At 53.0% G+C, this 12,071-nt stretch overlaps 1 protein-coding gene across 1 annotated transcript in view; it reads right to left on the bottom strand.

The window, feature by feature from the left end:
- LOC104394734 (oxysterol-binding protein 2-like) overlaps positions 1-12,071 on the bottom strand; it is a 98,812-nt gene that overhangs the window by 33,430 nt on the left and 53,311 nt on the right. The window contains exon 3 of the mRNA XM_010004369.1: positions 4-220. Within this exon, the coding sequence (XP_010002671.1) occupies positions 4-220 (217 nt within the window). The remainder of the gene's footprint in view (positions 1-3; positions 221-12,071) is intronic.

The following is a 12,071-nucleotide window of genomic DNA, read 5'->3' as shown; positions in this document are numbered from 1 at the left end:
AGCGTGGCCCTCGCGTTCACCGCCTTGACCTTCTCTCCGCTGTCGGGGGGCAGGCGCAGGGTCTCCAGCTCGCTGAGCGAGCGCTGCAGGGCGGCCCCGTGCTTGGCCAGCAGGTCGCTGCAGGTGCTCAGGTCCTCCAGCTTGCTGGAGAGGCTCTTCAGGGCGCCGTGCAGCTCGCTCCGCTCCGACTGCGAGGCGGGCTCCTCGTCGCCCGAGTCATCTGCAAAGGGAGGGATGGAGGGGGGAAAGAAATAACAGTTTCCATGGTTACCCCTGGACTGTACTAACCCATGGAGGGCAGGGGACCTCCCGCCTCCCCCTGAGCCCCGGCAGGGTGTCCCAGCCACCGCGTCCCCCGGGAGCCGGCAGAGTCACCCTCCCTGGAAGTGTTGAAGAGAAACACAGCTGTGGTGCTGGGGGACATGATTTCAGCACTGAACAGGTAGATCAGCTTATGGGTGGTGGATTTAGCTGGTGGGGCAGAGGAGCACCGCGGGATGTCACCCACAGCCCCGGGGAGGTGGTCAAAGGGCTCCTGTGGGTGTCACCAGGGTTGGGTTCTGGGCTGCCAAGGGTGGGCAAAGGGGTGGCACAAGGTGCTGGTGCCACTGGGCCACGTGCCGAAGCCATGGGAGCCGGGCACAGAACCAGTGTGCCCTGCACTGGGAGTGAACCCTGCTTTGGGCAAGACAGGCCTTTCACCCAGGAGAAAGGTGGTAAATACACAGGGGACAGTGTCAGCCTTTGCCCAAAACCATCACACCTGCAGAGGGCAGAAACCGCCACCATCAGCACCTCCCCAGCACAGCAGAAAGTTATTCCTGCAACTCCCAAACTCTTGGGTGACTTAAAACCAGAAAACCAACCCAAACCTGAGCAGAGAGACCACCCCACCACCCCCCCAGGGCAGGCAGAGGAGGTGAGCAGCTCTGAGAGGTGACACTGCCCGAAGCAAATACAAGCAGCGAGAGCAGAGCAGGTCCTGGCAGGTCCTGTGCCACATCCTCACGTTCAAAGTTTTACTGAGGTTCCCCTGGGTGCACCCAACAACCATGGAGGCAGCAGAGCAGGGAGCAGCCTCATCCTTTCCCCTACCTCAATCATCTGGTTCTGGATGACAGAGAGGCAGGGACCAGCAAAACCTGCCTGCAGCTGCCTGGGGCAGACAGAGGGACCACAGGGCACTGCCAGCCCATCCACATCCCTACATGTCCTTGTACGTGTCCTCAGCTGGTGTGTCCAAAGGACACATGGTAACCTGCTCTCCAGGAGAGCAACACTGGGCTGGTGCTGCTGCTCAGAGCCACCTGAGGCTGTCCAGGCTAGAGCACAGGCTTGGATCCACCTCTTCTCATGGTCTCCCATGCACCTCTCCTTCATCATCAAACACAACCACCTGGCAAGGCCCCACCTGCAGCCATCACCTCTGATGGGGCTGGAAACTGCTGCTCTGGAGCTGCAAGGACCAGGTGCTGCTCCAGCAGGACCATCCTGGGACCCTGTCCTCATCCCATGACAGCACACCCCGCTGGCACACACGTCCCTGGTGACACACAGGGGTGGTGGCAGCACTTACACAGCCCAGCCCAGCCAGGGCCACCTATTTCCAGCTTGGGAGCCCTGGGCTGTCTCCACAGGCATCTGAGCAGCCTCTTCTGGGCTGGGAGAGCTGCCCCTGCTCCAGCACCTGGATAGACCCACCTCTCCAGAGCTTCTGGCCATCACTAACTGGCTGGTGGAGTCACCCTCCCTGGAAGTGTTCAAAAGAAATACAGATGTGGTGCTGGGGGACATGATTTAAGCACTGAACAGGTAGATCAGCTTATGGGTGGTGGATTTAGGTTATGGTTGGACTTGAGGATCTTCAAAGTCTTTCCCAACCAGGATGATTCTGTGATTCTCTGTGATTCTGTGAGTCTTGCCTTTAGTGGCCAATTTAATGTATCACAGTGGTTGATAAACTTACCAGAAGCAGGAGTCAGCCCCACTAACTCCAGCCTGGCAACTACCACCACTAATCCTGGGAAAAAACCCACCATTACCTCTGTGGGACTTAAGAGGATGAACTAAATGTGGGGTTTTTCTCTTTGTAGGCACTGGTAATATCTCCCAAGGATAAGTCTGCAATAAAGGAGCCAAGCAGGAGGAAGCAGCTCTCTCAGCCTGTCCCCAGGCAGCATTTAACCCCAAAATCCCTCTTCCTCCTCCCAGATCCCAACCTGGGGATTTTGCCCATTCTTCAAATGCTCTGACACGGGGATGGCACCATGTGGCACCGGATGAGCTCTGTCCTTCCCCAGGAGGTTGTTCCCTGCCCATGGCTGCCCATTTTTGGAGGCTGCAGTGATGCTCCGTGCCCGTGTGCTCAGCTGGAGGCAGCAGGCACAGACCCGGCGTGGCCCAGTTTTTTTTATCACTGTGAGAATTACATAAATGCCTCAAATCCCTGGGTCCAAAAGGGGGAAAGCACCTGGGTGAGAACACGTCAGTCCTGATGCTGCTTGGTCAGGCTGAGGGAGCTGAGCTGAACATCCCTCCCCAGCTCCCTGCCTGCCCCAGAGCTGCTTCTCCGGCCGTGCTGGGATGCTGGGGGGGTCAGCAGCAGGATCCCACCCTCCTCCTCCTCCTCCTCCCTGTGGACATGGAGGGAGGGAGTATTGACCCTTCTGCTGAGGCTGCAGGCTTCAAACAGGACCTTAGGGCTGGAGGGTGGCAGTGCCCCCACAGGGGAGCAAAAGCCCACCCAAGACAGAGGATGGACACCTCGTTACCCCCCTCCAGCCCGGTCACCAGCCCCACCACCCTGCTCTGAGCCCAGGACCCAGCCCTGCTCCTGCCACCCACAGGAGAACAAAAACATCTCCAGCCACAGAATTTGCTGTAATTATCTCCAATCAAAGTGCAGGGAGAAGGAAACACCCTGTCACAGCCACCAGCAAATCAGAGCAAAGGAAAGCAGAGAAGGATGGTGCAAGGCAGCCCAGATGACCCCCCTGCCACCCCCAGGTGCAGCCCTGGCACCAGGTTTCCAGCCCCCAGTAAATACCAGAACCCCTCCCATGGCTGAAGGACCCCCCTCTTCACCACCCTCAGCACCAGCCAAGCAGGATGGAGCAGGTCTCTGGAAACTCCTCATCCCTCACTTCACTCCCTGGAGGTTTCTTGACTGTAAAGATCCGTTGGGTTTTGTTAGTGTGAAATCCTGGCTCCAGGAAAGCCTGGAGGTTGAATGAGATCTCAGCTTCACCTACATGTGCAGCACCAGGAACAGCATCTTGAAAGGACCAGAAAATGCAAAACCACAGCCCTGCAGGGTCTGCTAATATGAACAGAGGAGCTATGTGTGCTTTTATCATTATTTCTTAAATTAACTTCATGTTTCCTCTGCTCCATCCTTCTGCACTTGCTGCACACACAACACTCACCAGAGACTTGGCCATCCTCCAGAGCCAGGCTGCCAGCAGCTCCAGCCCAGGGAAGGGAGGTCTGAGGACCAGCATGGCCTTTCCCCCTCCTCCTGGGAGGCCAAGGGAAAGCTGACCAAAGCTAAAAAGATCTGAGAGACAAATCCATCTCCTTCCTCAAGCTACCACCAGCCTTTCAGGTCTGCACCAGCTTCAGTCTGATAGTTCATAAGAACAGCCCTAGATCCAAGTGGAAGAGCCTTGCTTCCACACCAGGCTCACCCAGCTTTCCAGGACAACCACTGCAGTGAGGACATTCATGCTTGTCCCTGTGGCACCACCAGGTCTGTTCGGGCTCTGGACACCTCCCACTTCCCCATCTTGGGGAGGATGGTCTCAGGGAAGTAGCAGCACGAGACCCACCGAGTCCTGTGGTTACTGCTGAAGGTGATTTCTAAAGCTCTGGAGGAGAGCAGAGCAGCAACATGCATCCCTAGAGCTGAGGATAAAGGATCCAATCACCCAGAAAGGTGAAAGGGCCACAAGCCTCTGCCTGGAGCTCTTCACACGGGGCACGTCCAGATGATGTTCAAGCCTTTGTATCAACTCAGCCAGGAAAAAAAAACAGGTTTTGCTTTGTTAAGTTTCACAAAACACCCTGAGGGTCAGGAAAGACCCAGAGAGAGAGAGATTCTGTCCAGGACTCCTCATTTGAGAGCAAAGACTGCAGGTGACGTGCAGAACCAATGGGCCCACAGACTCCCACCACATGGGACCACCCAAGCTGGGATTTCTGAAAGGCAGAGATTCAAGACCCCACAACCTCTTGGAATCTTGCAGCTGCTGCTTCACCATCTGCATTTCTTGTCACCCACGATCTACATGGGGAACATCAGCACCCAAAGGCACAGACAGGAGGGACACAGCCCACCCTGAACAGCAGCTTTTAATGAATCTCCTCTCCAGGAACACACACGTCTGTATTTTGCAGCCATTGTACACCCTAAAAACACAAGGCCCTGTGACCCATGTCCCTTCATTCCCCATCTCATACTTTGCTCTGTCTTGCAAACAACTTGAAGACAATCAGTCTGTTGTGGTTTGTATTTGTAGGGCAGGGAGCAGTTGCTATAGGAACAGGCAGCCTCACCCTAAGCTGGCAAGATTATTTTTGGAGCTGTGATGCTATTTAATCTACATAACATGGATCAGCAGCTACCAGCCCTAAGCCCCTTCAGGCTTGTGTCTCAGCCCAGAGAGCAACCCTCAAAGCCCAGAGCAGCATCTCCCAAGGAGACCATTAAGGCAGAGGCTCCCTTTGTGCCCACGTTTTCTGCCTCCAAAACTTCCCTCAGCTAAACGTGGCCCATTGCTTGCAATTTCTTGGGAGCTGGTGGAGAAGCAGCTGGCTGGAGGCACCAGGCTTTGCTCATGAGGAACCCAGCACCACGGGGCTGGCAGGAGGCACAGCCACCCTGCACCCACCCCAAACCACCAGGGAGACCAGGAGCAGCCCTGGGTGCTGCTGCTCACAGCTGGGAGGTGCAGGGCAGCCCCTGCACAGGCTGGGAAGAGCCTCTTCCAGGGGAGGGGGATAGATCAGGGGGAGCAAAGGGACTGGAGGTTTCAGTGTTGGAACATTTATTCCAAAATTTCCAAATGGCACCTGGAGCCCAGCTGAGACATCTTCACCCTGAAGAACCACAGCCAGGGTGGGCCATTAATGTCCCCTTCCCTGTCCAGCACAGATGCTCTCCTCCTCCTACATCCCACACCTTCCTTCACAGAATCACAGACTGATTTGGCTTTGAAAAGACCTTAAAGATCATCGAGTCCCACCCCCCTGCATGGGCAGGGACACCTCCCACCAGCCCAGGTTGCTCCAAGCCCCATCCAACCTGCCCTTCAACACTGCCAGGATAGAGCAGCCCTTGTCCCCACAATGCAAGCCCTTGTCCCAAGTCCCTCCCCAGCTTTCCTGGAGCCCCTTCAGGCACTGGAAGCTGCTCTAAGGTCTCCCTGGAGCCTTCTCTTCTCCAGGCTCAACACCCCAACTCTCCCAGCCTGGCTCCAGAGCTGCTCCAGCCCTCCCAGCATCTCCGAGGACTCCCCTGGACTCTCTCCAACAGCTCCATGTCCTTCCTGTGTTGGGGACCCCAAAACCAGACCCAGCCCTGCAGGGGGTCTCACCAGAGCAGAGCAGGGGGAGAGAATCCCCTCCCTCAACCTGCTGGTCCTTCTCCACCCTGTGAGTGGAAAACTTTCCCTTCCCAAGTATTCTTATGTTCAGAAAAAATCTTTGTCCCCCCCACACCACCCAGAATTTCTCCTTTAACCTCCTGCAACCCTGAGCTGCTCACCCACTGCTTCATCAAAGCCTCTGCAGCAAGGCAGGATTGTCCCCGTGCAACAAATTAAACCTCTGTTCATTGCTGGGAGGAAAGGGGGGTGAGTGGGTGAGAAAGCAGGATCACTGCTGATCCAGGCCAGCTCCTGCCCCACAGAGGTGCTGAGCTGCACAATGCCCAGCACCCCCCGAGGAGCCACACACAGCCCAAAAGCCAACTGTGCACTGCACGTGTCCTCTGCACCCAGGGGCTTCCACTGACCCACTGGGGAAAGAGACCAACTACCACCAGCCACAGGTCAATCCAGAATGGAACAGCAGAAAGAGTCTGATGATTTTAACTGCAATAGTGTTCCTGCCTTCCCCAAAGCCCCCACCAGCCCTGGCAGTGGAGATGGGGCCTCTCACCAGCTGCCTTTGTGCTCGTCAGCAGTGACAGCTGCACATCTGCCAGCAGGGAGCTGAGGTCTGAAGAACCCAAGTTCTTCAACTCCCCATGTGCTCTCCAGAATCCAAGCCCATCAGGTGCTGTGGAGCCATGGACCCCTCTCCTGAGGTGGCCTTGCCACAAGGGACCCTCACCCACCTATTCCTGCCATCATCCAGCCTGGTTTTCCATGTATCTGTAGACAAGTGCACAGCTCTGTTCCTCACCCCACCTATTACTCCCTTCTCTGTGTTCCAGTAAATTTGTTCCAGCTTCAACTTCCAACCCTTAAGTCTCTTCCTTATCCCCTTTTACCTTCCCTCGGGAGGGTGGAGGGGGGGGTCACAGAGAGCACTTCTGTCCTCTGGTTTGTGGTTCACCCTGAGCACTAACCCAGGACAAAAACATGTGAAAAGAGCATTTTTTCACTCTCAACCTCCTTCACCTCAGTTCTGCCTCTTAGGCACCTTCTTCTGCCTTTTCCACACCTGTCCAGGTGTTTTGTACCTAAACGTACAAATAACGTCTCACTCATTCGGTAAAAGCCCTTTGGAGGGAGAAGGTCCATGGGGACCATCAAGTCCCAAAGCCACCCTCTCCTGCAGCAACCCCAGACAAAACCTCCAAGCCCTCACTCCTCACAGCTGCTTCCACAAGGAAATACCACCAAAACCAATCCCACCACGGGTCTGATTCCTCCTTTCCCAACTGGGATGATGCAGATCTCTCGGAAACGTTGATCAACTGTCATTTCCCAACCAGAGCAATTTCCACGTTGGCTCTAGAAGCTACATCTGCTTTCATCACTTTTAATAGCTGTGAATATTAAATGCAAACAGTTTTCTATATTTAATAGCCTCACTCTGCTGCCAAAAGACAGATGGATTTTCACAGCAACTGCAGATGCAGGCACAGGCTCTTCTGTGGTTGTAAAGAATTAGGCTGGAAATTAATCATCAAAATGGGGCAGCAAATAATCATTCATAAATCATGCCAAATTTGGGTGATCACTTAGCAATTATCAGCAACCTGGCAAGGCTGTTTCTTCTCCCTGCTAATGCACATGGAAAGCTGCTCGAGCAAATGGAGGCCTAAAAATAGCCACCCTGGCTGCTTGTGACCAGCTGGGACATTTCCTCAGGTCCCATTCGCTGGAAGCAGGTGGTGGGTGCAAGATGAGGATGCAGAACCACAAGTCCCAGCAATGGAGCTCCACAGAACAACCCCAGAGCTCCAAGACTGCAGCTCCTCACCAAAAAAAAAAAAAAAATCTCATCAGGTTTGCCTGAAATCCCTAAATATTGTGGAGAAAAGAGGAATTAGAAGTTTCACAGAAATTTAAGTCTAGGGACTTGAGTGACATGATCTATGTTGGCCCCAGGATGTGCAGGGGGCTGGACCAGAGACCTCCAGAGGTGCCTTCAGACCTGAGTTGCTCCACAACTCCATGCTAAGTGCAACTTTTTCACTTGGAAGAAAGGCTCGTGGTTAACAACCAAGTGTAATGCAAAGTTGCAACAACCTGGGAAATTCAATAGGTAAAATAAGTAGCACATGAAAATGAGCTTAAACAGGTTTTGAGCCTTTCTCTGGATGATGACAGCTTGGACAACACAGCTTCCTTCTTCTACCAAGCCATGGTGAAATACAGAAGGTAAGCAACTTCTTTCCTTTTAATTGGGGAAAAAAAAAGTCACTGCTTTCTCCTGATTTCTGTAGCTGTGCTTTCCTTGCCCTTTGGGAGCCAAACCTAAGAGGAGAAGTGATGCTTGAACAGGGCCCAGTAGCACTTGCTTTTCTGGTCAGGAACCACCACAAGGAGGGAAAAGACTGTGAACGAGAGACCAAAGGGATAAAAAGCAGCTGGAGTTGGATCTCTCTGTCTCACACCCAGGATAATGAACAGCTTACAAGGGAAGCAGCCAGGCAAACACACACCAGAGCAGCAGGGAAGGTGTCCAAGGCAGCTGGGACTCCAGCACAAAGGCATCAAGGCTGATCTCATCAAGATGCAACCTTAGAAGGAACGATGCTCCCTAGAGGGCTGCCCGAGGGATTTATTCCAAGACATCAGAAGACACAGCAAAGGAGGCCACCACAAACCATGGCTAGGTCTTGCCCTGCTGTGGCACCAGCCTGTCACCATTCTCCCTGTGACCCTGCCCCAGTGGAGACACGTTCCCCAGGGAGGGCAGCGACCAGCCCGTCCTGCCCCGCACAACAACCACCAGGGCCACCAGCCTGGAGAAAAATCCACTGTGTAACAAGAGCTGCTTCAGGCCCACAGCACCCACCCATCTCTGTGAAATGGATGTGTGCCCTGGTGCAAGCAGACCTTGCCCCAAACCTCCCTTCTGTGCTGCAGGAACACCCAAGGACCACAGCTCCAAGAAGAACCTGCACCAAGTTCCATTTTCAGGACTCAACTGACAATCAAACACCACCTGTCCCATCACAGCACAGGAGCAGGGGACTTCAACTCATGGATTTCTTTTGGAACAAACTCCCCTCTTCTGAAGGGCCTTGAAACCCTTAAGCATCCCAGGGAAGCTACCCCAGGTGTGAATTTGGACCCACTTTATGTTCTCTGCTTCCTTTCCTGTGAAATCTGTACTAAAATATCACCCTGAATGGAGGGTGGACATCTCAGTGCATCAACATCTAAAGGGCTTCTTGAAGGAAAAGCACTGGGAAAGCACAAAGTGACTGCAGCATTCCTAGCCCAGCTATTGATCATTTCATTGCTGCAATTAGAAAATGATGATGTGACCAGTCAATAAAGCCTCAGAAGCAAATCCTGCCCTTTATCTGGATCAGCCATTCCCTCCTGCTGGCACATATGGGATTTTCTGATTTCCCAGTTACCTAAACAACTCCAAGAAATCCATGATTTGGGTTACAGAGACAAGCAGGTGGCTGTAAAACACACCAAAAGGCAGGATTTAAACTCCAGTAAGATGGAGAAACAGAGACTGAAAGACAGGAGATGATAAATGCAAGATCCATCAGCAGAGTGACCAGCCCAGCAGCCTCAGGGCAACTGCCTGGTTAGCAGAAAAGGAGCCAATAATGATGACTTATTATAAATCCAGTATCAATTACACCATGACTTTTAAAAAGCCAGATAAAAAAAGCAAAGGAATTGAGGGCTACAGGACCAGGGCAGTCATAGCTGAGACACATCATCTCATTTCCAGGAAGCCCCCAGCAGCCCATGCCTGGTTTGAGATGTTGCACCCTCAGATTTGTATCATAAAGACACCCATGAGGGTGACATGAGGGCTGGAAAACACATCCCCATGGGAGAGCCTGCAGCAGCCAGGACCTCCAGTTGCTGCAGTGTCCCTGGAAAGCTGGGACACTGTCTGAGCCCAGGGATGCTGGGGAGGCAGGAACCAGGACACTCCAGCACTGGGGATGTGTGGGAACAGATGGTGACTGTGAGCGTGGCTTCCATGGAGCTGATGCTGCCTTGGGGCAACCAGGTGAACCCAAGAGGCTTCTTCCAGCCTCCTTTTGCATGATTTGATCATTTAAAAGGGGGAAAAAAATAAAATAAATAAGAGCTTCTGATGACTTAGGAAGGAAACCTGAAGAAAGGAGAAACTCCAGAGGGGATTTATGTCCTGAGCCAAACTGACCCTGCAGAGGTGGACAGGACCCTCCCTCTGCCTTTAGACATGCATGGGATGGAACCAAGGGCAGGAACCAGTGGCCTTTCCACAAGTCTTTCAGGTGGGTTTCTTCCAAACCTTTCAAAACTCTTCTCAAGAGAAGCCAGGAGGACTTTGCAGGAGATTTTGGTCACTTTGGCTTTTGGAGAAGGTGGAGGGTTGGTTGTTTTGGGGGTTTTTTTTGCTCTTTTCTTTGACTCCAATATTCTGCTCTCCATTTCCATTGGAATCAAAGATTTGGCAGCCACCAGGAGAATGATGGAGCCAGACCTCAAACCTGTTACACTGGAGTCACAGGGCCTGAAGAGCTGAGCTGGCAGGGAATGCAAGCAGAGACAGAAATGCTTCCAGCTGCTGCTTTTGTTAGAAGGCTGGAAAACCAAAGCTACCCTGCTGGACATGGCCAGTGTCCCCTCCTGTCCCCCATGGACAGTTCTGAATAGCAATGGAAAAAAAATAAACCAGGTGAAGGTGTGATTATAGGGAAATAACTGCTCATTATCAGGTAATTGCCTGATCCTGCACATCCTGTCATCAGAAAAGAAAATAAAACTTTAAAAAAGAACTTGATAAAAATAGAAACTTTTTAATTTCACAGCTTGGAACTGCACCCAGACACAGTGTCCCAATGTCCTGGTGAGGGCACCATGGGCAGAGCTCTGCTCCCTTGCCCAGGTGCTGAGCTGAGCCCCAGGGACAAGGACTTGGCTTCCAGCTGTACCTGGAACATTGGGCAGGTCACTTCCCTGCCAAGGGATCCTTCAGGAAAGGCAGATGTACAACCCAAGTGCCTGTAGCCCCTCCTGGCTCCTCAGCTCCATTGTGAGCCCAGCAAGGCTCAGGGAACACCAGTAAGGGTCCAGGGAATCCCAGTACCTCCACAGCCAGAGAGTCTGGAGAGCTCAGCAGGTCTCCAAGGGGCGACACATTTCAGTGGATCAAACTTTTATGGAGCAACTAACACCAGGGAAGGAAAAATAACCTGTTTATGGCCACCCCAAGCTGGGCAAGGACAAGCACCAGGAATCATGATGGAGAAGGTCTCCACCAACAGACACACAGACACACACAGCTATGGACCTCCTCAAGGGACTAAGCACATCCATCAGGACCTCACTTTCCCAGCCCTGACAGCTCTGAAGCTGCTTGGTCCTCCTGGCAGAAGCCTGAGGAGCACTTTGGGATTGGGTCTGACCAATGCACACACAACAACCTGCCTGTTTCCCAGACCACATGTTCTATTAGAAGAAACTTCTTCCCTGAAAGGGTGGTCAAACACTGACCCAGGCTGCCCAGGTGGTGTTTCAAAGCCATGTAGAGGTTTATGGGGTAACTCTGAACTCAGCAGAGTTGGGTTAATCGTTGGTCTTAATGATCTTAAAGGTCTTTTGCAACCAGAATGATCCTGTGACTCTGTAGCAGCTAAAGGGTTCCTGCCACCCAGACTTCCATGAGCCTCCTGCCTGCCCTGCCCCAGGGCTTCAAATTGCAGAAGACATCCCCTTTTACAGCCATGGAATCACAGGATGGTTCAAGTTGGAAGGGAACATTAAAGCTCAACTAATCCAACCACCCTGCAGTGAGCAGAGACATCTCAGGGCTCAGAGCCCTGTCCAACCTGACCTGACATGCTCCCAGCAGGCATCTACCATCTCTGTGGGCAACCTGGGCCAGTGAAAAAGTTCTTCCTTATGACTTACCTGAGGATGTTTCAGACCTGTAACAACCACAGGCTTTTGTGCCAGAATTTCAATCACCAACCACCTGGGGAGTTTGCTGAGCCCAGAGGGGACCTGCCAAGCTGTTAGAAGACCAAACCCACGAGCTGCATGCTAGGACAGCTCCCTTGGCTCCCCAGGGACCACTCTCTATTAAATTAAAACACATTAAAGCAGCCACCCCAGGGCACTGCCTGGACAGAGCTCCAGGCTGGCTAAGGAAGCCAACCCCAGGTGAGCCCACGAGTGCCACCCAAGGAATCCCAAAGCCCAGCTGCTCTTCTGCAGATTCCACAAAAGGAGGAGGGATGGCAATGCTGCAGAGCAAGTCCCCAGCCCAGCTCTGGTGCCCAGCTCCCCTTTCACCAGGGGGGGTTTGATGGTAGCACTGAGATGCTCCCTTTGGGGTGCTCTTGGGTCACTAAATTACCTAAACACACGGACAGGAGATCAACAAGCCCATAGCTCAGGCAGCCCTGATAACAACTCCATTAAAAAACA

Source organism: Chaetura pelagica, unplaced genomic scaffold (assembly GCF_000747805.2).
Source record: "Chaetura pelagica isolate M959 unplaced genomic scaffold, ChaPel_1.0 scaffold149, whole genome shotgun sequence".
In the NCBI taxonomy this organism is placed as follows: domain Eukaryota; kingdom Metazoa; phylum Chordata; class Aves; order Apodiformes; family Apodidae; genus Chaetura; species Chaetura pelagica.
The sequence above is the reverse complement of the archived record's forward strand: the minus strand, read 5'-3'. Positions and strand labels throughout refer to the sequence as shown.